This window comes from Oryctolagus cuniculus, chromosome 16, assembly GCF_964237555.1.
Source record: "Oryctolagus cuniculus chromosome 16, mOryCun1.1, whole genome shotgun sequence".
Classification (NCBI taxonomy): domain Eukaryota; kingdom Metazoa; phylum Chordata; class Mammalia; order Lagomorpha; family Leporidae; genus Oryctolagus; species Oryctolagus cuniculus.
In genome coordinates this window covers 40,748,027-40,772,312 of record NC_091447.1, presented here as the reverse complement: position 1 = coordinate 40,772,312, position 24,286 = coordinate 40,748,027, and the positions used below count along the sequence as shown (strand labels likewise).

Here is a 24,286-nt window from a genome sequence, read left to right as displayed (position 1 = left end):
GCACTATCTTATTCAGTTTTCTAATACAATGCAGTCATTGTTTATATACATTTAATGGGCACAACAAAACAGTCTCACTTTATGCACAAAATTGGACATAACCAGAAATTCCTCCAATTAAAAAAACCTATCTATAATTGCATAATTTGAATGCTGGCAGTCCTAGTGAGCAGAATAAGCTGGAATTGTGCTGTTGCTACATAGCAGTGCCTCTTCTATTGTTAATAATCTCTATTCATAATCAGAGTCCCAAAACAATAATATACACAGGAAGATATCCCAGATGGTGATAACTAGACATGGTTATGTTAAATCTTCCTACTATCTAAATATTTCTCCTCATTTTAAAATTGATTGTAGTAAAACAGATAGAACATGAAACTCATCATCTTCACCATTTTAAAGTGTGCAATTCAGTAGTGTTAAGTACACTCACACATTGCTGTTTAAATTTTCATATTCTATCAATCTCTCTTCAAGTCTAATGTTAATTTTGAGGTGACCCTCACCCTGTAACTATGGGACAGGAAGCATTTGATGAGCCAAAATTCTAGGAAGATCAAACGACCCTCATGATATATGAACTGTTTCTTTAGAAGGGAGAGCAGTTTGGGAAGTGTTCAAGACAATGCTGAGTAAACAAATAACAGTGGTAAAGTAGGAATTTTTCTAAATTTATCCCCCCCCCCAAAGTCACATAACCAAGAAAGGATAATATTGAAAAAAGAAACAAATTCTGTTGACATGGCTGCAAGATCACTGTGACTGTAATATGTCCCACTGGGAAAATGATTGCAGATTTTGTGCTTGGAGACCACTATAGTTTGAACATGATTTGGCTCCTGAATTCATGCAGACATTTACATCCCAAAGTCATGACTTGGTAATGTGGCAGGGCAGAGATCTGATTCAATTATGGTTTTTAGGAGAGAGGCCTAGTGGCAAATCCTTAAGTCACGGGGGGAAGTGCCCTCAGAGGGTAGCTCTTGAGAGAGGACTCACTGTATCAGCCTGAATCAGGCCCAACTGCTCTCTCTGGCTCTGCTTCTGGCCTCACCATGGGATCATTTGGCCACACATACTCCATTGTCATCCTCCAGCCTCATCAGATGGCTGAACCAGTGGTGCCTCCCTGATCTTGGACCTTGATCTTCCAAAACCATGAGGTGAAATAACCCCCCTTCTTTCATGAATATCTGTGTCCAGTATTATAGTGATGGAAAGCTGACTCATTCATAGAGACCTCACCCTTCCCACTTCAGAATTTTTTGGGGGCACAGAGGATCTTGAAATAGGTGAGTTCTGAATTATACAAGTCTCCAAGAATATGTTTGCAAAAAACAAACAAAAAGCCAGTGTGTTGGCCGTCACAAAGCACACCAGCATTATTCTGGATGTTTGCATCTTAGTTATGAATCATTCTGACTGGCAGTCCCATTGTTTTGTTCTAGGCCTGCAGACAGGTGCACACGCATGTGCATCCAAGCAAACCCAGAGTCTTAGAGTAATTATCACATTATTCATTCTGTATAGGCAATTAAATGAAACTTTTCTTTTAAAACTATATTTTAAACATTAAATATAAATATTAGTGTTTTTGTCAAAGCCCATGGTACTTCTTTTTTCCCTCATGGTAATAACCAGTTGCTCTCAGTATTTCATATAAAAGCCACCAAGAAGCGTGGCCTAACCTCATTCTCTTCCAAGCTGAGCCCTCTCACCTTCTCATAAATCTGACAATTACTTCAGTAGTGTTGCGACTTTCTTCTAAAGCATCTCCAAGTTTTTCACATCCTTCCTGAATCTTGGGGACTGAAATACTGGCTACTTACAGGGAGCGATCTAATTACAGGCAGCCTTTCAAGTCATGTACTTCTTCCTGAAGAAGAACTGGACCCAGAAAGAGGCCTAGGACTCTCACCTATGCCCAAGCCAGAAAGGTGAGTGTTCAGAGCCTTTTCATCTGCCCGCTCACCTGAATTCTCAATTAGAACAGATTTGGTGCAGACCAGCATCATTAATTTTAAATGTTTTCTACTGTATACCCAGAAAGGATATTATTTTTCAGCTTATAAGAATTGAAATCAGAATAAAGGGTATAAATACAATCACTTGATGACTTTCTAGTTATGATAAATATTTAGTGGAGGAAAGAAAGAAAGAAAAGGCATTGGCCCTGGTTTGGGAAAAGGGATGTATATTTTTAAAATAAACAATAACAAATATGAATATGCAAAATTAAATAAATAACACAAAATGTAACAGCAAAGATAAATGCTATATTTAAATAGATGAACAGTATCAAATATCCACAATAGTGCCTGAAATATCCAAAACATTGTATGGTATATTTTAGTGTAATGCAATGGAACAGCAATAAATCAATTGGCAAAAACTCTTCATCTCCATATTTGGAAAAACTTCCTAAGTCTTCCAAGGTCCTCTTGACCTGTCTTTTCCAGGAGATATTTTAGAAAGTGAGGAATTCTAAAAGCCAGTATCTGCTCTGCAGGCCTAACTGAATAGCCTTGAACCTCCTGTACTGAATGTGGGGAAAGTTCGGTACTCACCACACTAAAGAACGCCAGACCATTGGGCAGAATGTCAATATCTTCAGAGCCAGCTTCTGCAAGTTCAAGGAACAGTCAACTATCACGTTCAAGTTCTGTTATCTGTTAGTGCATTACTGGGACGTTGTTTATGCTATCAGAGTGTCAGTATCTTCAGGGATGGTTCTGATTTTTTTTCCAAGGAACCACTCTCTTTCATAAACGTCAGTCTAAACCTCTTCCTAAAATGAACTTCTGACTTTAAATGCTAGATATTTTGTGTTTACTCAAATCAAAGTCAAGTTATCACCACATTTCCTGCTATGATACAGAAAAAGTTGACACCTGCACATTTCTATGATAAACATCCAGATGTCTGTGTAAAGCTAATTGACATCAGGGGAATTTTACTTTCACAAAGGAGGGCTCACAATCACTTAACCATGCAAACATCCTTGTCCTCTTCTCTACTCATCCCATCTGAAGCAGACAGACATTTCTCTCATTAACAGAGAGAAAACACCTGGGATTACATAGTCCCACTTTAAAAAACAGTGCCTACATGTTCTCATAGGTAAAGGAAGCTTTCCATTTAATCTTTAAACTTAGGCTTTAAATTACAGAAAATACTAGTAGAAGAAAACTAAAGGAAAATGTCATGCACCTAAGCCAGCTGCAGCTTCTGACTCCTGTCTCTGGGGCAGGCTACAATGACTATTGACTGTTTATTGATTGTCTGCAGTACATGCCACATAGCATAGCAAATAATTAGACATAAGACCTTCCCAGTGGTCTCACTGCATAGATTCCACAGATAATAGACTCAAACAGAGAAAAGAGGAATAAAAATGGCTTAGATTAAGCCAAATCATGACACATTCTTTGAGTCCACAAAATCCAATCTTCCCCTGTTAGACATCTTCAAAGGATTTCTCTAAGATTATTTCTAGGTTGCCAGGTTGTCAAGATCAACGGCATCTATCTGTCCAGCCATTTTGGTTTTGATTTATGAGCTTGCATGTAGCTGATTGTCTCCAGGGTTGCTTGCTGTATTACAGTGCAGAAAAACAAAACAAAATAAAAATGCCAAGAACCTTCACTTTGTAAAGATGATCTGATTGCTTGTTCTTCAAAAACAGGTACATATCTAAGCCTAAGTATGCATAGTGGAAAAGTGTTCACCCTGAATGGTTGCCCACAGAACTGTAAACCAGCTTCCAGGTATCTAATGCACCCTCTGAAATTCTGTACGATACAAAATGAAGTGTTTATGTACAGAAAAGAACTTTAGTGTGAAAGGGTCCTTAACTTTAGCAGATTCAAAAAGAGTCTGGGATTTCCCCAAAAAAAGGTTATGAATGACTAGACCCTAATTTCATGGTGGTTCTTAATGGTGAATAAGCAGGGACAGAAGAATGCCCCATCCCATACACCAGCAGGCATACACACCCACACACACAAACACACAGACACACACACAGACTCACACACCTACACACACACATACCACGCACACCTATACACAAACACACACATACATGTACACAGACCACCCCACATACCCACACATACCCACACATACCCACACACATACATGCACACACCACACACACCTACACAAACACACCCACACAGACCTCCCACACCACACACACACATACACACACATACCACACACAAACACACACAGACCCACACACCACACACAGACTCACATACCACATACACACCACACAGACCCACACACAAACCCACACACACCCATACAGACCTCCCCACGCCACACACAAACACACACACACACACATACCACACACAAACACACACACATACCCACACACATACACACAACACCACACACACCTACACACACACAGACCTAAACACACTCACACAAACACACATACATGCACACACAAACACACCCACACAGAGACCCAAACACACACCCACACACACACACACACAGACCCACACACCACACACAGACCCACAGACCCGCACACCCACACACACACACACCCACACACACACCCACACACACCTGCACAAAATACTAGTTCATATTTTGTTTTCTGGACCTATTTAGTCGAAGCTTAATTCATAAAAATCTGTTTTCCTGAACATTCTTTAAGAAAACTTCATTCCAGTGTGTACATACATGCTTAAACATATATAAAAAATGGTAATATAGAAAAAATTAACTATGTTCCTTTGGGTGACACAATTACAAGTGATTTTCTTCTTTCTATGTTCCTTTGTTTAAAGTTTACTACACAGAATATTCTTTTAACAGTCAAGAAAGAACAATGTTTTAAAGACATTCTCATTTTAACTTCACTGTAACTTTAACTCCATAGCCTAATTTCAATGGGAAGAAATGAGTCTCCCTTTAACTTTCTTTGAAACAGTTTTCAGACCTACTTCCCCATCTCATGTCTATGGCCACTACCACACGAGGCTTTAATCACTGTGTCACCTCTTGGTGATTACAGTAAGAGCAGTCAAGGTTACAGAAATCTGTTCTCCGATTCAGTCACAATAATAGGTACTAACATACATAAAGTGCTACCAAGTAACATACTCTTTCTAAGTACTTTGCGTCCAAGATCTCACATAATTTCACAAAGCTAAGAGGCAATATCATTATCCCCTGTGTTTGTGATGAGAATATGGAGGTTTTGAAAGACTGGGAAAATGGCTCAAGGGCACAAATTAGGAAGCTGGGACTCAACTTCTTTGGTCTTACCTGAACACACATAGAAAATACCCACTCTAGTGCTGAACTTTCTCCATGGTTCCTTTCTAAAGACACTTCACATTGTATATGCAACTGTGGTCAACTCCCCCTGAAGTTTTACTTCTGTGCCTCTCACAGAGATCTTCACCAACCCACACCCTGCACTCTCCTTTAAAACCCCCTTCAGAATGCTTCTAGAAAATCTCCTGACTTAGACATCTAATTTCCGTCCCTTATTATGTTAGCAATTCTCTGCATCAGAGATAACCCCCTATTTCGCAGTATCAATACTTTCCTTCTTCCTTTTTAGCAATAGGCACATGGCAACATAACTACCAACATCTCTCACACTTCCTTGCTAACAGATGTGACCATGGGCTTAAGTCAGGGTCAGTGGGATGTGAAGATACAGATGTATGTAACCAATGGGAAAAATAAAATTAAAATCATATCTATGTAAACTGTCATTTCTCCATCCTGCTGGTAAATGACAACACCCAGAGTTTTGGTCTTGGACCAAGACAGGATCACTGTATTGATGACGGTTGTGTTGCTTCATCAGCCTTCATACCCAAATGACTACGTTCTGCAGTCTTCTAATTATCCTAGACCATCTGCTTCTCTTTGAATGTTACAGGAGAGAAAAAGAAATTTCTCTGCTACAGGTTATTTTAACTTTCTAATAGATGTGTCTTTACCATTCCCAACAGGTAGTACAGTATGGAGTGTAGCCTATTATTTTCCACTACTTTGATTCACTAGTTAGGTATGTGTGTTAATCACCCTGGGAAAAGATGCTACAAGAGAGGACTTGAAAAAGTCACTTAACCTCTCTGCACCTCAGGTCTTTAACTGTCAGAACAAGAAAAAAGATATCTATGCAAGAGGTTTTCATGGAAAATTCATAGAAAATATGTATTATAAAGAAAATGGTTTTGCCCTCAAATAACTTATCTTCTAATTCCATTTTCCACAAGGTTTTGAAGCCCACCTGTATCTCCCAGTGGTTTTTTATTTGTTTAGTTTTTCCTTTTTTCCCCCATAGGTAGATTGTGAAGCATTTGATGACAAGGGCTACAAACTTCAATGCTGTTCTTTTTTCTCCCTTCTTTCCCAAGGAACAATTATTTTAAAGACCTTGACTGCCAAGTGCATAAAACTGTTAGCTAACTCAACAGTGACAGTCCATTCACAATTTTGCTTCAGGGTGGCTGTTTGGCCTGGTGGTTATGACATCAGTTGAGATTCCCACATTTCATGCTTGTCGTGCTTGAGTTTGAACTGGCTCAAATTCCAATTCCAGCTTTCTGCTAACGAGTACTTTGGGAGGCAGCAGGTAGTGGATGAAGTACTTGGCTCCCTGATTGCTCCTGTGGGAGAACAGGACTGAGTTCCTGGTTCCTGTTCCTATCTTTGGCCTGGGATGGCCTCAGTATTTGGGAGAGTGAACCAGTGATTCGGCGCGCGCACGCTCTCTCTCTCTATTTTTTTTTTTTTAAATAAAATGCTTTGGTTCAGAGCTCTGAATGAAATTTTTTAAAACTTTTAAGCTTCAAGTAAAGTTAGCTAGTTCTTGCATTATAGTTTTATTACATAGACATTGATATTGAGCCAGATCTTGGGTGTGTAATAGCTTAGATTGGGAAAGAATAAAAATATGGAATCATGGACTTTCTACCATACAGATATTGTAGTCAGAGACTATTATTTATTAAAACAAGAAGACATGATATATGATACGATAAGTACAAAATACCTGAGAGTGACAATGAGTTCATTTTCAGTGATTGTAAAGATGCTGAACATAGCATTGCAATGTGTGTTGTTGTTGTTGTTGTTGTGTGTGTGTGTGTGTATTGATGGGAAAAGAGATCAAGGGAACAGGGTCTCCCTCTTGAAGGGATTAACTAGCCTCAGCTGCATGGCTCTCCTGCTTCCAAAGTAGAAAATAAAACTTAAAATAAGGTCCTCTCTACCCTTGCTGCCCACCCAAAGAAGCTGTTTTTGCCTCTATAGGAACGAATGTACAGCACACCGTTATTCATTATAATCCAAGATCATTGGATAAACAACTCTTGTTAAAAATATGCAGGCCGGCGCCGCGGCTCACTAGGCTAATCCTCCGCCTTGCGGCGCTGGCACACTGGGTTCTAATCCCGGTCGGGGCGCTGGATTCTGTCCCGGTTGCCCCTCTTCCAGGCCAGCTCTCTGCTATGGCCAGGGAGTGCAGTGGAGGATGGCCCACATGCTTGGGCCCTGCACCCCATGGGAGACCAGGATAAGTACCTGGCTCCTGCCATCGGATCAGCGCGGTACACCGGCCACAGCGCACCGGCCGCGGCGGCCATTGGAGGGTGAACCAACGGCAAAGGAAGACCTTTCTCTCTGTCTCTCTCTCTCTAACTGTCCACTCTGCCTGTAAAAAAAAAATAAGCAACCACAAGTTATTATTACCCATTATGCATCACTAATACAGCATTCAACACATGTTCACATGTGTGTGCTAACCACAGGGCAAAAGCAAAACAGAAGGAAAGAAAAGCCCAATTCTAATTAGATCTAAAAACATATCCCAAATGTGCTTCTGATCACTCATCTTCCCCGCTCTGTTGCCTTCTGAAGTGCCTCCGAGGCATTAAACACTTCACAAGAGGGGCCATAGGTGGCCTATTTCTTCATTCTTTCCCATTTCAGATAGCAGCTCACACACATCACAACATAAAGGTCACAAACACAGACAGACGCCTGTGCAGAATACAAATGCTGCCAGGCTTGTTTTTTCCCGGGGGAGCCCTCCATCCCAGGAGTGGTAACAGGAAAACACTTGGCAGCGTGTCCTGCAGCCTGTCTGGTTGTGCCCTGTTGTCTACGCTGAGACTTGAATTCACAGAAGGTGGGAGTCCCCGGGCTCAGGGCTGTTTAATGATGTGGCAGTTATTAAATCAGTAGCAAAGATGACCTGTGAGATCACTGACCCAGCCTCCCAAGACGGCCGGGCAACCTCACAGGTGCCATCTGGCTTGACTTAGTGCCTGGCTCTGAGGGGTTCTTACTGATTGCAGCCAGAGGGCAGGAAAAAGTTGCTGTCACTGGGAACTCCGTGAGCAACCTTGGTTCTAGTACCTTCTGTGTTATCCAACAGAGATCTAGTCTGTCTGGTATTTGACACTGAATTTGCATCCTCCTAGGTGTTTGGGCAAATGAAGCAAAGAGAATCAACCAGTTCTGGGTTGAAAAGGTGGCTCTGACAACTGACATTCCTTCTGGTTACAAGAACACTGGAACCCACAGTGAATGCAGTGATCAATAGGAAGCCTTTTTATTATTAAATACTGGTGTTGCCAACTCCTGGGCAATTGAGCAATGATGACCAAAATTTTAAGCATGTCCTAACTGAATAACAGTCCCACTATTGTCCGCATGATTTATCACAGACACACAGATACAAGAGCGGTGGTGTTCACTCACTTGTTTGTAGTGTCAAAAAAACTGCAATAAAACCAGAAATGCATGAGAAAGGAACTGGTTAGGGGTGGGTGCTGTGGAGCAGCAGGTGTTAGTCACCTGCGTTTCATATCAGAGTGCCAGTTTGACTCCCAGATGCTCTGCTTCAGATCCAGCTGCCTACTAAGGTGCCTGGGAGGCAGCAGATGATGGCCCTGGTACTTGGGTTCCTGCCACTCACATGGGAGATCCAGACAGAGTTCCTGGCTCTTGGCTTTGGCCTTGCCCAGCCCTAGCTGGTGTGGGCATCTTGTGACTAAGAAGATCTCCCTCTTGTTATCTCCCTCCGACCATTTTTTATTTCTCTCTCTGTCACTCTGCCTTTCAAATAAATAAATAACTCTTTTTTTTTTAAGGAATTGACTAAATAAACCATAGAAGTATTAAAAAGAATGAAGTAAATCTACCTGTGCTGATGTGCACAGCTGTTCACACTGTGTTAGGAGTAAAGCAAGTTGTGGAATATTTATACTGAGATGCCATTTTTGGAAAAAGAAAAAAAGGCATGTATGTAAAGGCATGTATTTGTGGCTTTGCACTGAAAATATCAAGAAGGAACAAAAAGGAAATTTAATCTCAGGTTATTTTTGTGAGAGGATGAAGAATTTGTTGAGAAATGTTTATTTTCCATTTTGTATCTTCCTATACTGTTTGAATATACATTTACAGGATCTTTGCATAGAAAGATACTATGCAGTTGTTAAAAAAAAAAAAAACAGTGTACTGACAAATTTTCAAAGTATAGGATTAAGTGCCAACAGCTGGTTCTGAAATATGTACAATTTGATCCCATTTATTTATTTATTTATTGACAGGCAGAGTGGACAGTGAGAGAGAGAGACAGAGAGAAAGGTATTCCTTTGCCGTTGGTTCACCCTCCAATGGCCGCTGCGCTGCAGCTGGCGCACCACCCTGATACGAAGGCAGGAGCCAGGTTTTTTATCCTGGTCTCCCATGGGGTACAGGGCCCAAGCACCTGGGCCATCCTCCACTGCACTCCCTGGCCACAGCAGAGAGCTGGCCTAGAAGAGGGGCAACCGGGACAGAATCCGGTGCCCCGACTGGGACTAGAACCCGGTGTGCCGGTGCCGCAAGGCGGAGGATTAGTCTAGTGAGCCACGGCGCCGGCCTCCCATTTATATTTTAATTGCATGTGTGAGAGTATTCACAAACAGAAAAACTATAGGACACTCAAAACTTGTTTAACAATATTAGCTATACAGGAGATGAAGAGGATACTTTCATGTAATCTGTATTTTAATTTCTTAAATTTTAATTTCTTAAAAACAATGCGAAAATTAAATGGCTCTCCCACCTCTAGAGAAGGGTATTGCTAAGGACAGGAGGGCACGATGCCACGTCTAGTCATCACACTGAGGTTCTTATTCTAAGAGTTCAAAGATATGGCCCCAGGATTTTTTCTCTTGTTAAGGATTGATTTTATTTATTTGAAAGGCAGAGTTAGAGAGAGAGAGAGAGAGAGAGAAATCTTCCATCCGCTGGTTTACTCCCTAAATGATGCAACAGCTGGAGCTGGGCCAGTCTGAGGCCAGGAGCAAGGGGCTTCCTCCGGATCTCCCATGTGTGGTCCTAGGCTTTTTAAAATCTGAAATCCTTCAGTGTAATCACAAACTCATCACTACAGGTGAAAGACACAAAAGCCAGCTTGCCTGAGGTCACACTGCACATCTGTAGCGGAACCCGAACCAGAAGCTAGGTGATCTGACTTCCTACTTGTTTTGTAGCTAATCACACCTTGTACTACCTCCAAGAAACAACCAATGTTTGATTGTTCATTGGTAATTCAGCAATAGTGACTCTATTAAGTACTCTATTATGTACCAAGGACTTTGGTAGATGGCAAAGGGTAAAAACAGCAGGACAACGGACTCTGCTCTGGAAGAATTTGCAGACAGGCTGGGCAGGCCCTGGGCACTAAGGGGATGGTGTAGACAGATGTCTCGCAACTACAGCAGAATCAGGGCTGCATCTCCAAGCCCCTGTTCAAAGACTCAGGCACTACAGGGCATCCTGCATAGAATGGAGACAGCAGAACCCATGAAGTTTTGTCCCCTCAGTTATGGCTTAGAAGATAAAGCAATGAACATTTTCCCAGTACATGCTGTGAAACGTCTCCTTTGCACTAGGCATAGGACCAGAGGCTGGTTAGAGTACTGAGCAGGATAAATACAAGCTGCTTTCAAAAGTTCCTGGAAAATTAAATTAAAAGATCATTATTTTGGTATAAAAAAAAGTTGAAAGCCACGCATACGTAGGGTCTTCCAAAGGTTCATGGAAAATGTGAATGAAAAAACCAAGCGTGAACTTCCACATTGTTTGCACCAAAATAAACTCATCTTTCCATTTCATTTTGCATGAACTTTCTGAAGCTCCCTGTACTGTGGCTGCCTACACGGAGCCTACCTTCTCTCTTACAAGCTGAGCAGTAGGCTAATGGGACACGGACTTCAACTGGCATCACAGGAAAGAATACAGACTTCACAAAAGGAGTTCAGAGAAGCCGCGAAACAAGCAAAAATCAAACAAAAAACATAAGATTATACAAACACTATCTTACAGTCAGAATAAGAGAGAAGAAATATAGTGTGTGGAAGGTCACAAGAGAGTGACCAAAGCACTTCCTGTTGATCTAATGTAGTCTACCTGCTGAAAAGCTAATTGCACACTAAAATACTGTTGGTTAGTGTTTTAACATTGATGGCCAAACACTGTAATCTATACAACAAGCATTTTTACATACGAACCAATTCCTTTAATCAGGTGGCAGTTTGGAAGGTCTACGGATTCAATCTCTCTGGAGGCTTTAAGTCGATTTCTATTGGGAAAAAAAGAAGAATATTTGTTGACATATTCTCTGCTTTGTTTCAGAGGGGTTCAGGAGACTTACAGCAATACTTAAAGCTGCATAATTCTAAAGCATACGAAAGACAACAAAGGAAAACAAGAGAAGGAACATAAACTAGCACCAGACAAAGATATAACAAAAATGCATATCATAAAGATCTACATATGGATGTGGGTTATAAAAGAACACCAAGGGGGCAGGTACTGTGGCGTAGTAGGTTAAACCTCCACCTGCCATGCCGGCATCCCACATGGGCGCTGGTTCGTGTCCCAGCTGCTCCTCTTCCAATCCAGCTCTCTGCTATGGCCTTGGGAAGCAGCAAAAGATGGCCCTAGTGCTTGGGCCTTGCACCCATGTGGGAAACCTGGAAGAAGCTCCTGGATCGGCCCCTTGCTGCCATTCGGGGAGTGAACCAGCAGATGGAGGACAATTCTCCCTGTCTCTCCCTCTCTCTCTCTCTCTAACTCTGCCTCTCAAATAAATACCTAAATTTAAAAAAGAAGAAGAAAGCAAAGAACTCAACAAATAAAGCTTGTAGTCCAAGTTCCTATGCAAATATAAATATGACACTGGTCACATTTCTCACAGCTCTGGCAGAGCCAGAAGCCCTGTCTTCTTTCTCCAGAGCCCAACAATGAAAAATGACTGCACGCCTCCTGCGGTGACTGACAGGAGGCCAAGCCAAAGAGCACGCCAGAGCCTGGTACACGGAGGACAGTACAGGAGATAGTCAGCAAGCCAAGGAGGAGATCCCGTGCCCACAACAGGAGGGCTGGAGAACACCAGCCACTTTTCCAGTTACTTTAGCAAAACCACTCGTGGCCATTGCAACAGCAAGAAAAAGGAGGAAATACTGAGAGAACGTTGAATTCTGATATGATATTTGTGCCCTTCCTTCCAGGCTACGGGGCAACACTGGGTTTGGGTTGACATGTGGGGCATCTACTGTTCTGACAGCCACACAGAGAAGAGCCGTCCCTTCCTTCCACTTGCTGTCTCTGCTCGCTAGAGCTCTAAATAGGAACAACAGTGCATACAGGGAACGTTACAGTTTTCAAAATGGTTCCCACACACTGCAAATTTAAGACACAAAACACCAAATGTGCAGCTTGTCCCTCTCCTATTTGTCTCCCTGACACCTTCTGACTTCTGGACACTGAACATGGGGAACTCCACTCATTTCTCAGCAACATAGGAGAAAGCCTAGCCTTACATAATCGAGAATTAATAGGTTGTGCCCACTGCACATTTTGGCTATTCTTACCATACGCTGAGTATCTAATTAAAGTGTTAATCAGGGGCAGGTTGTGACACAGTGGTTAAGATGGTGCTTGGGACACCCACATCCCATTTGGCGTAGCTGGGTTTGAGTCCCGGCTCCTCCTTACTCCAGTTTCTTGCTAATGTGCACCCTGGGAGGTAGCAGATGGTGGCTCAAGACTTAGGTCCTTGTCACCCAAATGGGAGATCTACACAAAGTCATGTGCTCCTGGCTTCAAATGGTCCTGCCCTGGCTATTACAGGCATATGGGGAGTGAACCAGCAGATGGAACATCTCTCTTTGTGTACCTGTGTCTCACTCTGCCTTTCAAATAAAAAATTAAAAAAAGAATTAATAAATGCATATTAAAATGTTAATCAATATGTATTTGGAGTCATGTAACTCATAGTATTAAATTTTTTAAAGATTTTATTTATTTATGTGACAAGAGTTATAGACAGTGAGAGAGAGAGACAGAAAGGTTTTCCTTCCATTGGTTCACTCCCCAAATGGCCGTAATGGCCGGCGCTACGCTGATCCGAAGCCGGGAGCCAGGTACTTCCTCCTGGTCTCCCATGCAGGTGCAGGGTCCCAAGCACTTGGGCCATCCTTCTTGCCTTCCCAGGCCACAGCAGAGAGCTGGACTGGAAGAGGAGCAACTGGGACTAGAACCTGGCGCCCATATGGGATGCCAGCACTAACCTAGTGCGCCACGGTGCTGGCCCTAATGATATTAAATTTTTAAAATAATACAATAAAACAAAAAAAATAAGTGTATAAATCTAATAACAATCAAAAGTATTAAATACATAAAATACTAAATAAGCTTTTAAAAATAAAGCAATAAAAGTACAATAAATCTGGGGCTGGTGTTGTGGCACAGTAGGTTAAGCCACCACTTAGGACATCCACATCCCATGTTGAAGCGCCAGTGTGAGTCCCGGCTATCCTCCACTAATGTGCCTGGAAATCAGCAGATGATGGCACAAGTACTTGGGTTCCTGTCACACACATGGGAGACATGGATGGAGTTCCTGGCTCCTGGCTTCAGCCTGGGCATGTCCCAGCTGTTTTGGGCATTTGGGGGAGTGAACCAGTGAATGGAAGTGCTCTCTCTCACTCTCCCTCTCTTACTCTGCCTTTCAAATAAATAAATGAATACATAGATAAAATCTCACTCCTACATGTCCCAGAAGTGCTTTAAAAGGGAAACAAAAGTATGCATGGCCTAACATAGTAGCAGCAGTATGAGTGATGATGAGGATGATGCTGATAAAAACCCTGGATAGTGAAAAGAAATCAGTAATGGAAGCAATTAGAATTTCCCGCTGTACTAAGTGATTTACCTCAGTGCGTTTATTTAATTCTTCAAACAGTCCTAACTTAGGCACCATTGTGCCCACCTTAGAGATGAGGAAAGTGATTCAGAAAGCCCAGGCAATTTTCCCAAGGCCAGCTGAGCCAAGTGCTGGGTCCAGGCACCTGTAATGGGCATCCCTTGCTCTGCACTTTACTCAGGATGGAGTGATGAGATCTGTGGTTCTGTCTCAGCAGTAAGATGGCTTTGGCACTAGGCAGCTCAATTACTCTCTATAGCCCTCAGTTTTCTTATTGGGTAAAATAAGGATGAACCTGCAAGAGACCTGCACAACTCTATGATGAGTGATGTACGACTCCAGAAACAGATGTAGACACAAACCAACAGGCCACAGCTGCAGTTTCTACCACGTGTGGGTCTGGGTGTCAAGTTTATGCAACTTGATATTATGCCTATTTGGCTATAGAAAAATAGGGAAAGTGGAAGATCTTTGGACATGTAGACTATCTGGTGTCAAAAATGAAAAGTTATAGAAGGGCTGTGCATGAATTTTGGTGAACCAAGTAATTTTTTTCTTGGTTTCTCTTTAAGAAGAAGAAGAAGAAAAAAAAAGATTTTCGCTTCCATACTTTGTGGCTCATCAACACTTCCAAATTCCTTCAGTGAAAAAGTGTTACACATTTCCACAGGCAGAACTGCTAACCAAAGGACTTCTGTACTGCAGTGTTCCATAGCCTACTGGCTAACAAAACTAAAGCCATTTCCAGCCAAGTATTTGCTCTCCTAGTCTCTTTTGTATTGAGATGTAATTGTATTGACCCATGTTTTTGGGAAAGTTACTCTTGTTTCTTATAGACAGGAGACAAAAGAAGAGAACTAGCTGGCTACACTCCTTCTCCCTTCATCATGAATCGCACACACATGGAGTGCTTGAGCAGACGACAGCCTTTCAGCATATTCAGTCAAGCTGTGAGGTCAACAAAGAAGGACCAAAGCACGAAAAACAGGAAGCACCCACTTCCTTGATGTTATCACTCACTCAATGAGGAAGCTCTGTTTGACCAACTGACAAGAGTCTGCCATATGAGAAAAATTAAACCCTATTTGGATAAGCTTCCATTCATCTGATGTATGCTACTTTCATTGGAAGCAATCCTAAGCAATATCAGATTTAAGAAGTTTGGGGAATATAGGAGAGAATGCTTTATAAACCTCTGATTAGCATAACCATAAATTTAAAAGTATTCATGCAAAAAAGCAAAGGATAAGTGGTACAGATGATATGAGTGATGATATGAGAGGAGAAAAATCTTGCTACTTTTGCTACAAGCCTATTTGATCCCTAACACTTTACGTTTACAGCATGCTTATGAGTGTACCAGGTCTGAGCTGGCAGTGTTGATGCCACTCTGCTATCACCCAGACATCAATAATCAATCACAGCACTCTTTCTTATTATCCCAGAGGCATCCTGAGACATTGTTCCAGCAACCACTGACATACAAGATGAAAGACATTTGCCCTTTCTGTTCTTGGCTCCTTCTGTTTTCCCCTTTTTCTCCTTTCTCACTATGATTCAGTTATTTTTCAATAGTAAGAAGCCTTCAGTAGGTGTAATGCAGAAAAGGGACTAGCTGGGTTGCTAGTTTCACCTTGCCTCCTGGAGGGTGGTTCTAAAGGTGAAGCACTCCTTGCTGCCAATATACCCGGGGCAGAGCTGCAGCACAGCTCTGCTATCAGGCCTTACTGCGCGCCATATCTCACTGCCTTGGAGTTCACAAAGTGACAGGGCTTTATCTTCCACACACAGTTTTCTGCACACACAAACCTTATCTTTTTTTTTTTTTTTTGAAGATGTTGTATTTCTTTTCTTCTTTTAAAATGTTTTTACTTTTAATTTGTATGTATCTAATAAATATAAATACAGCATTACATACATATCATACATAATAATTCTTTACACCATACCCGCCCTCCCACTTCTTGCTGCTCCCTCACCTGTTTTATCTGAGAAAGAAAAATAAAAAAAGAAAGAAAGAAAATAAAAAGAATGAATGGAGTAAAGAAAACTAAGAGAAGTGTTCCTCAACAGTCTTTACAAGCGCTGATGTATGTTGTTGCTTCTTATAGGTGATTTTGCCTTTTTTTTTTAAAGGCTCCAACATGGGAAGTAATCCATACAGCAGACTCAGAATGACAATTGCTTTACGTAGCACTCCGACCTCAGAATCAGGCATCCTGAGACATTGTTCCAGCAAAGGCACTCCAGTCTGGCTGAAAAAGCCCAGAGAGAGCATATCGGGCATGGAAAGCCAAGACACTGGCAAAAGACGCCCTACATAAAGGATCCTTGTGGGTGAGACCCCAGTGGAAAGAAAGAAGGGGCTATCAAAGAAGGATGTTCTTTTCTCTGAAGGGAGGAGAGAACTTCCAGTTTGCTTATGGCCTTGTTGATCTGGTGGATTCAAAAGGCTTCCATAGCCAAGGCAGATCACGTCAAGAACCTTGGGTGAATACTGCTGCCATACATAAGAGTGGCATTTATTAAATAAACAACAAGAGTCCACGCAGGACCTCTGTCCCCAAAGAGTTGTATCATGAAACTTAATAGTAAAGCTTGTTCTCAAGAATCACTTCCCTTTAGTATATTAAAAGGAGGATATTATTATGTCTCATAAGTAATAGTTATGTCTAAGAGCTCATAAAAATGTATCATTCTTGGATTCTTCTTCAAAGACAATTAAGTTGCTAAAAGGAAAGAAAGGGGAGAAAGGAAGGGAAAAGAAGTGGGGTGGGGGGAAACTTATCTTTTCTATACAGACTTGTGAAACTTTTTGTAATTCACTAAGCATTTGAGCATAGGTATATAAATCTGGGGCAAATTTGTCCCAATGGTAGAGAAGCTAGGAGGCTATGGGGAGCTGTGGGAAATGAATTTGTAATCACCAGATCTGGCTTAGAGTACACATTTTGCACTAATATTTACCTGTTGAACTAACTAGCCAACCTGTTCAAATCTTGGTATTTTTATAGCTTATTATATAGAAAGAAAGACACACACACACACACACACAATGAAGGCATAAAAGTTAAAAGTGCTTTCTCCCCAAATGTCAGTGAGTATACATTTCGATTTAAGATAAAAGAGTTGTACACATTTCACACTGGGGACCTGCACATGGTAGTCACGTATTAAATGACAAGGAGGATGGTCGCTAAGAAAATAAAGCTGCTCCTTCAGAGAGGCCAAAAGGCTGCCTTCTTGGTGACAACGTCATAACAGGTGTCAGGCACTAAGTGGGATGTTCAAGTGCTCGTTTGGGGGTGTTCTGCCCACTCTCAGATCAGTGATGCACTCAAGTCTCATGATTCATCCAAGCCTGCATAACTTGCAAGAGGGAACAACTGGCCTGGGAATATCTGCGTATTTTCTCTTCTGTTGCTTAACTAGGGAGTGATAGAAAACATGGGTATGGAATGCCATCCTCCCCTGGGAACCTCAGACAGTTCCAGGTCAGAGGAAAAAGACAAGTTGGTTGCATTTATCCACTTGCAGCATACTTACATGAAAAACTACCCTCTGTTTATCTGAAATTCAAGTTGAAACTTAAGTGGGCACCATGGGGGAGAGAAATAAAACTTGACTGCAAAAGTATCGTCTGTACAAACGGCATAATTACACAGTGGCCAAAAGATTAGAGCAAAAAAACAAACAAAAACTCCTCTGAAGAGCCTTTTCATATGGGAAGGTGGGAACTATGTTTGTGGTGCTTTCTGAAACACACTGTAAGGGTGTGAAGGAGAAATGCTGCATACTTCATCACTTCACTATTCTGAAAAGGTACGCGATATTTCTCAATTCTAAGATGGCGGGTAAAACACAGGGTGCCCAGTCAAATATGAATTTCAGATAAAGAGTAATATTTTAGCAGAATTATGTCCCCAGTTCCACACTTATACTAAAAGTACAAGTAGTATATGATTATAATGAAAATGACTGGATATTTATTTAAAATTCAAAAATAACTGGACATCCTGCATTTTTATTTGCTAAACCTAGGTACCTACCACCTACCTCAACATTCTCATATCAGCCCATTTGGGGCTTCAATAATCCAATAATGTTAACACCCTATAAAGTCATGTTCAATAAGTGTATTATGTCATGTTTTCACAAATAAAAGTTGCATCAACTTGTAAATTTAATGAGATTGTGAATTTTTGTAGCATTACCTTTGAAACTGAAAGCTGGCTACTTATACAAAATCATCCATATCATAAGAACCCAAAAAGCACAGGCAATACAAGCTCTGCACAGCAAAGAAAATAACCAACAGAGTAAAGAGACAACCTATAGAATGGGTGAAAACATTTACAAATCATATATCTGATAAGGGGTTCGTATCTAAAATATATAAGGAACTCAAAGAAACAACAACCAAAACAAACACACTTGATTTAAAAATGGACTGAACACCCGAATAAACATTCCTCAAAAGAAGATACACAGATGGTCAGCATATATATGAAAGAATATTCATTCATCACACTACTCATCAGGGAAATGCGAATCAGAACCACAGTGAGCTATCTCACTCCAGCCAGAATGACTGTTAACAAAAAGGAAAAAGACGACAAGAGCGGGTGAGGATGTGGAGAAAGGTCCTTACACACCGTGGGCGAGACTGTGAACTAGGATGGCTGTAACAAAAACAGTAGGAAGGCTCCTCAGCACTCCCACAACAGGTAAGTATCCAAAGGAAATGACATCACCATGCTGGAGAGATGCCTGCATTCCCATCATTATTGCAGCAGTATTCACTGGAGCCACGAAATGGAATCAGCCTAGTGTCCCATCACAGGGGAATGGATAAAGAAATGGAGTACTTCACTATTCAGCCACAGACAAGGGTGAAATCCTGTCATTTGTGACAACAGGGGTGAACCTGGAGGACATTATGTTAAGTGAAAGAATCCATGAACAGAAGAACACCATATCACCTTACTTTTACATGGAATCTAAAGAAGCTGAAGGTGGGGTGATGGTTCCCAGAGGCTGAGGAGGTAGAGGGGACAGGGGATAGGGGGAGACTGGCTAATGGTGTTTAGTCAGCTTTTCCTCATTGTAACTACACGTGTAAAATAAGTGACATATGAAGGAGGGAGGCACATTCTGATTTACAGTTTTGGAGGTTCACAGTCCAAGATGGGGCAGGCTGTACAGTTGGGCCATCTGGTGAGGCTTGGAGATAGCAATGGTAGAGGCTATGCAGAGGAAGGATTGCACGGCAAGGAGAAAGCACGTGGTCCCTGGGCTCACCTCTGGCATTTATAATCAACCCTCTCCAAGATCTGCCTCTCCCCTATGCCAGGACCTAAGGACCTCCCACTAGACCCATCTCCTAAACACCAAAATTACATTGTCTCCACTCTCTTAGTATCACTAACATAGGTTAGTGATGAAGTTCAAATTACTAAGTACAGGGTGAGTTTGGGAGCCGAATCGTATCCAATCCACAGCAAACCTCTACACAGTGACAGGCAGGAAGAGAAGTTCGGGCACTCCACTGCACAGCAGTGTCACTACGGTTAATAAAGCATACTTCAAAATGGCTATGAGAGGATTCTGAATGTTCTCACCCCCCAAAAAATTAGTAAATATGTAAGGTGATGGATGTGCTCACTTCCCTGATTTTGCTGTGTGCATTTATTGAAACATTATAGCTCACATATATGTACAATTATGTGTCAACCAAAAATAGAACAACAAAGTCATGCATGCTCTGCAGAGCAGGATGGGCTTTTATACACCATGAGAGTTAAGCCCATTTCCCACCAGTAACTGTTCTCTCTCCAGTTGCCACCCTCCGTCTGCACCCCTGCCTCACCCCACAACACACATGTGTTCCTTCCTCCTTCATTGCTTTATCAGTAGAGGAAGCTACAGCTATGGGGAGTGGAGTTGTGGCAAACAGGCTGGTATCACCTCTGACCTCAGAAGCTTGGGTTCCTGTTACCCTTTCCAGACTATGCAGTATTTTAATTGGGGCAGGGAGGGGTGTCCCCCAGCCATGGGTCCCCCAGCCATGGGCCCTGCAGGAGATCCTGATGTATAGATGCTAATGGAGTAGGTCCCATTGCCCCATTCCAACCCAGCCTTCTGGGTGTAGCTATACAAAGCTCAGCTGGTTACATCAAGTTCTATCAGTAACTTCCCTTCACTGTCCAACTGACATTTAAGAGCCCAAAACCTTCCACTCCCCCTTATCATTCTTACACCATGACTTCATGCTCCCCTCAGTGGGTCCATGTGGGAGCCTCCGAACCTCCCACCTTGGTCCCTTTGCTCGTCGGGGACTTTCTCTTTTGCATGGCCTCCTTCGTCCCCCTATGTGGCACCATCTTTCAAGGCCAACATCAAGTGTCTCTTCCTCCCTGAAGAACTCCACCTTCAGGGGATGTAACTGTTGCTCTTAAGCCTACACAGGTTCCTTTGCACCTGTCCTATTCATCTCAGTTCACAAAGAGAATTTCAAAACGTTCCTATAGAAACGGATTTAAAGGATAAGGCCCATTTCCCGGCATCTTTTTGCAGTATCCTTGTATACTTATTTTATTTCTCTTCCCAGTCACAGGGTCTAGGCCATAAGGGTCTTACTCTAAGAGCCAGGGCAAGCCCATCATGCACAGTAGGGCTCAGTATGCTTGGCACTCTTTTTGGGTGAGGCTTATAAAATTTGACTTGCTAGTTTAAAAGCAACTTTTCATTGGAACGCAAGTGTGAGATGGAGTGGTGCGGTCTGTTTATGGCATTCCGGCTCCAGGGCTCCCGCGTGGAGGAACGAGGAAGTGCTGTTAAGGGCATCAGCTGAGTATTTCCTTGTGCCTTTGGTCTCCAGCGCCCGGATTACAGAGCTGGAGTTTCTCCACTCAGCGGGGGAGGGATGGAGAGCGACTTTATGGAACACAGAGAGGCAGCCTCCAGGACCCGCCATAAATATTCATAATTTAAGTTTCAGTGCCTGCGTAATCGTTTTGTATTTCAGGCGAGCGCTCCAGGTCTGCCCTCTGTCGCATGGCACAGCGCTCCCTTGTCAACCTCGGCAGAGGAGAACTTAAAAACTTTCTAGAGGGTGTCGCCACCCGGTCCAAACTTTGCTGGGCTGGCTGGGGATGAGGGTGGGGGATGGGGGCCAACCAGCTGGGGACCCGCGAGCCCTAAGTCCACCCCGGGCCCCAGCCCCGGACCGCGGGAACCCCTGCCCGCGCCCGCGCCCCACCTACCGCAGCGCCAGGAGCCGCTCGCCCAGCAGCGCCAGCGCGATCCCCAGCACGCTCACAGCCACCAGCCGCCCCATGGCGCGGAGCCGGGCCGCCGCCTCGCTCGGGCCTGACCGGGCGGCCCCGTGGGCGGCGCCAGCTTCCCCGCGCGGCGGCGCCGGGCCGCGCTCCGCCCTGCGCCGGGCCTCTGAGGCTCCGCCCTGGGCCTGGCCCTGGCCAGGATCGGCGCAGTCCTGGCTCCCCGACGCCTTTCCCAGGGCGCCAGCAGATCTTCCACGCCCCGGGGCAGGCAGGCTCGGGATTTCACACTCCTCTGCCGCGGTTGCCAAACCACCCGCTCCCACGGAGACGCCTGTGCGCCCTCCTCATTCCTGTTGCGGAACCTCCCAGCGTACAGTCTTGAAGATGCTGTATTATACTGGAGACGTAGGTGCTGGGACGTGTCTTGTAAATATTTCCTGTTGGAATCCCCGTTGCTTATAGTAAGATGTAGATGGAGGCAGAAAACCCCTGTGGGAAACCGTTAGAGCCGAGACCTGAGGACTCGGACGCTTATTACGATCCAAACTCACAAGGATAACAGGATTTCCTCCCTCCCTCCCTTCCTTCCGCGAACTGCAGCAGTGGACTGTATGGAAACCTTGAAAACAATAAATCAAAGTACTTAAATTAGTATTTGATGCAACTCCCTGCTAATGCACCTGGGGAAGCAACAGAGGATGGTCTGGGTGTTTGGACCCCTGGACCCACGTGGGTAGTCCCAGAGGAAGCTCCTGGCTCCTGGCTTCCGAGAGGCCCAGGGCAGGGGTTGTGGCCATGTGGGGAGTGAACCAGAGGATATCTCTCCCTCTTTCTCTCTCGCCCCCGCTCCGTCCTTCCTGGCTCTCTACCTTTCAAATAAATAAATGTTGAAAAAAAAAAAAAAGGATCTAAAACAGGGGGCCTGAGCTTATTGCCTGGGCTTTCTTTTATTATTATTATTCTTGATTGATTGTTTTGAGAGGCAGAGTGACAGAGAGAGGGAGAGGCAGAGAGAGACAAAGATCTTCCACCCACTGGTTCACTCCCCAGATGGCTGCAACCTCTGGAGCTGAGCCTATTTGAAGCTAGCAGCCAGGAGCTTCTTCCGGGGCCCAAGCATTTGGGCCATCTTCCACTGCTTTCCCAGGCCATAGCAGAGAGCTAGATCGGAAGTGGAGCAGCTGGGGCTAGAACTGGTGCCCATATGGGATTCCAGCGCCACAGGCAGGGGCTTAGTCCACTACACCATAGCGCCAGCCCTGGGCTTTTCTTTTAGGCCTGAGTCCCTTTTCAAGGTTCCCTAGGTGATAGGAATGACATAAAACTACGTCTTAAGGACTGTAGGTCAGGAGCCAGCCTGCCCTTTCTGCACGGGTCACATAATGAGGAAACATTAAAATGTAACCAAGATTACCCAGTTGTCTATTGCACTACTGCTATTCTTTTTTTTTTTTTTGGGGGGGGGGGGACAGGCAGAGTGGACAGTGAGAGAGAGACAGAGAGAGAAAGTTCTTCCTTTTTGCCGTTGGTTCACCCTCCAATGGCCACCGCGGCTAGCGCACTACGGCTGGCGCACCATGCTGATCCGAAGCCAGGAGCCAGGTGCTTCTCCTGGTCTCCCATGGGGTGCAGGGCCCAAGCACCTGGGCCATCCTCCACTGCACTCCCGGGCCACAGCAGAGGGCTGGACTGGAAGAGGAGCAACCGGGACAGAATCCAGCACCCCGACCGGGACTAGAACCCAGTGTGCTGACACCGCAAGGCAGAGGATTAGCCTAGTGAGCTGCGGCGCCGGCCACTACTGCTATTCTTAAGCTTTTTTTTTCTTTTTAAAGTCACGCTCTTAATCATTTAGCCTGATTGCAGCTGAAATTAAACAGTCGGGAATCAGTATCTTCCAAACTAGACTGAGCCGAAACCAGCTGTGGCCTCCTTGCGCCCTGCCCATGTCAGATATCAGTAATGGTGAAAGCCATCTTGCCCTTCAGGCTTGGGCTCCCTAAACATCAACAACAGCAACAGAAGAGAAGGAAAACCCCTGGGCTGGCCACTGACGTTCAGTTGGGGCTGAAGCCTGTTTGCCATCTTCATGCCAGGCACTCCAGGAGAACTATGGCCTGGTGTTTGGTGTGGGAGCATTAGCCATAGAGAACCAGGGCTTCCAAAGCAAAACCTGGCCCAGCAGTCAGTGCCGATTCCCCGCTGTGAGGAGAGCAGGGACCCATCCACGCATCTGTCTTCCTGGTGCGGTTGGAGCAAGTTCTGCAGGAGGCCCCCCCCCCCCCCCCCCCCCGCCAGGCCTGAGCTCAGAATTCTCATTTCTCAAGGTGATGGGGAAGAGAGATTTTCTGATTTGGAAATTAGAAATCTGTTTTCCCCCTTCTAAGACTATTACCTTGATTATGAACTTGTACGGTAAAGCTGAGCTGCTTTTCAGATGGCTGGGAGTTACAGGCTACACCCAAAATGTCCCTCCTGGTTAATGTTTTTCCATGGGGACTGTGATTTCTAGGTCCAAACACCAACTCACTGGGTACCGCACAAGCTTGCTGTCGAAGTCTTTCGCAGGCAGCCAGCTCCGTGGTGTAGAGCAGTGCTTCTCAAATCATGACTAATGACTCGTTTATAATTAGAAATTTAGTGCTTTGGAAGCAAAATTTCAAAAATAATAACACCCTTGCTTGATCAGTGCTTCTCTGACCGTGTGTACTGAAAAGACAGGTTTTTGCTTGTCTTTGTCAAACAC

The 24,286-nt window shown here is 43.7% G+C and overlaps 1 protein-coding gene across 1 annotated transcript in view; it reads right to left on the bottom strand.

Annotated features, from left to right (window-relative positions):
- PON2 (paraoxonase 2) overlaps window positions 1-21,682 on the bottom strand; it is a 31,692-nt gene extending 10,010 nt beyond the window's left edge. Inside the window, exons 1-3 of the mRNA XM_002713792.5 lie at window positions 21,523-21,682; window positions 11,559-11,629; window positions 2,571-2,626 (exon numbers count right to left, since the gene is read on the bottom strand). Of these exons, the coding sequence (XP_002713838.1) occupies window positions 2,571-2,626; window positions 11,559-11,629; window positions 21,523-21,596 (201 nt within the window). The 5' untranslated portion in view covers window positions 21,597-21,682. The remainder of the gene's footprint in view (window positions 1-2,570; window positions 2,627-11,558; window positions 11,630-21,522) is intronic.
- Window positions 21,683-24,286: the final 2,604 nt, after the last annotated feature.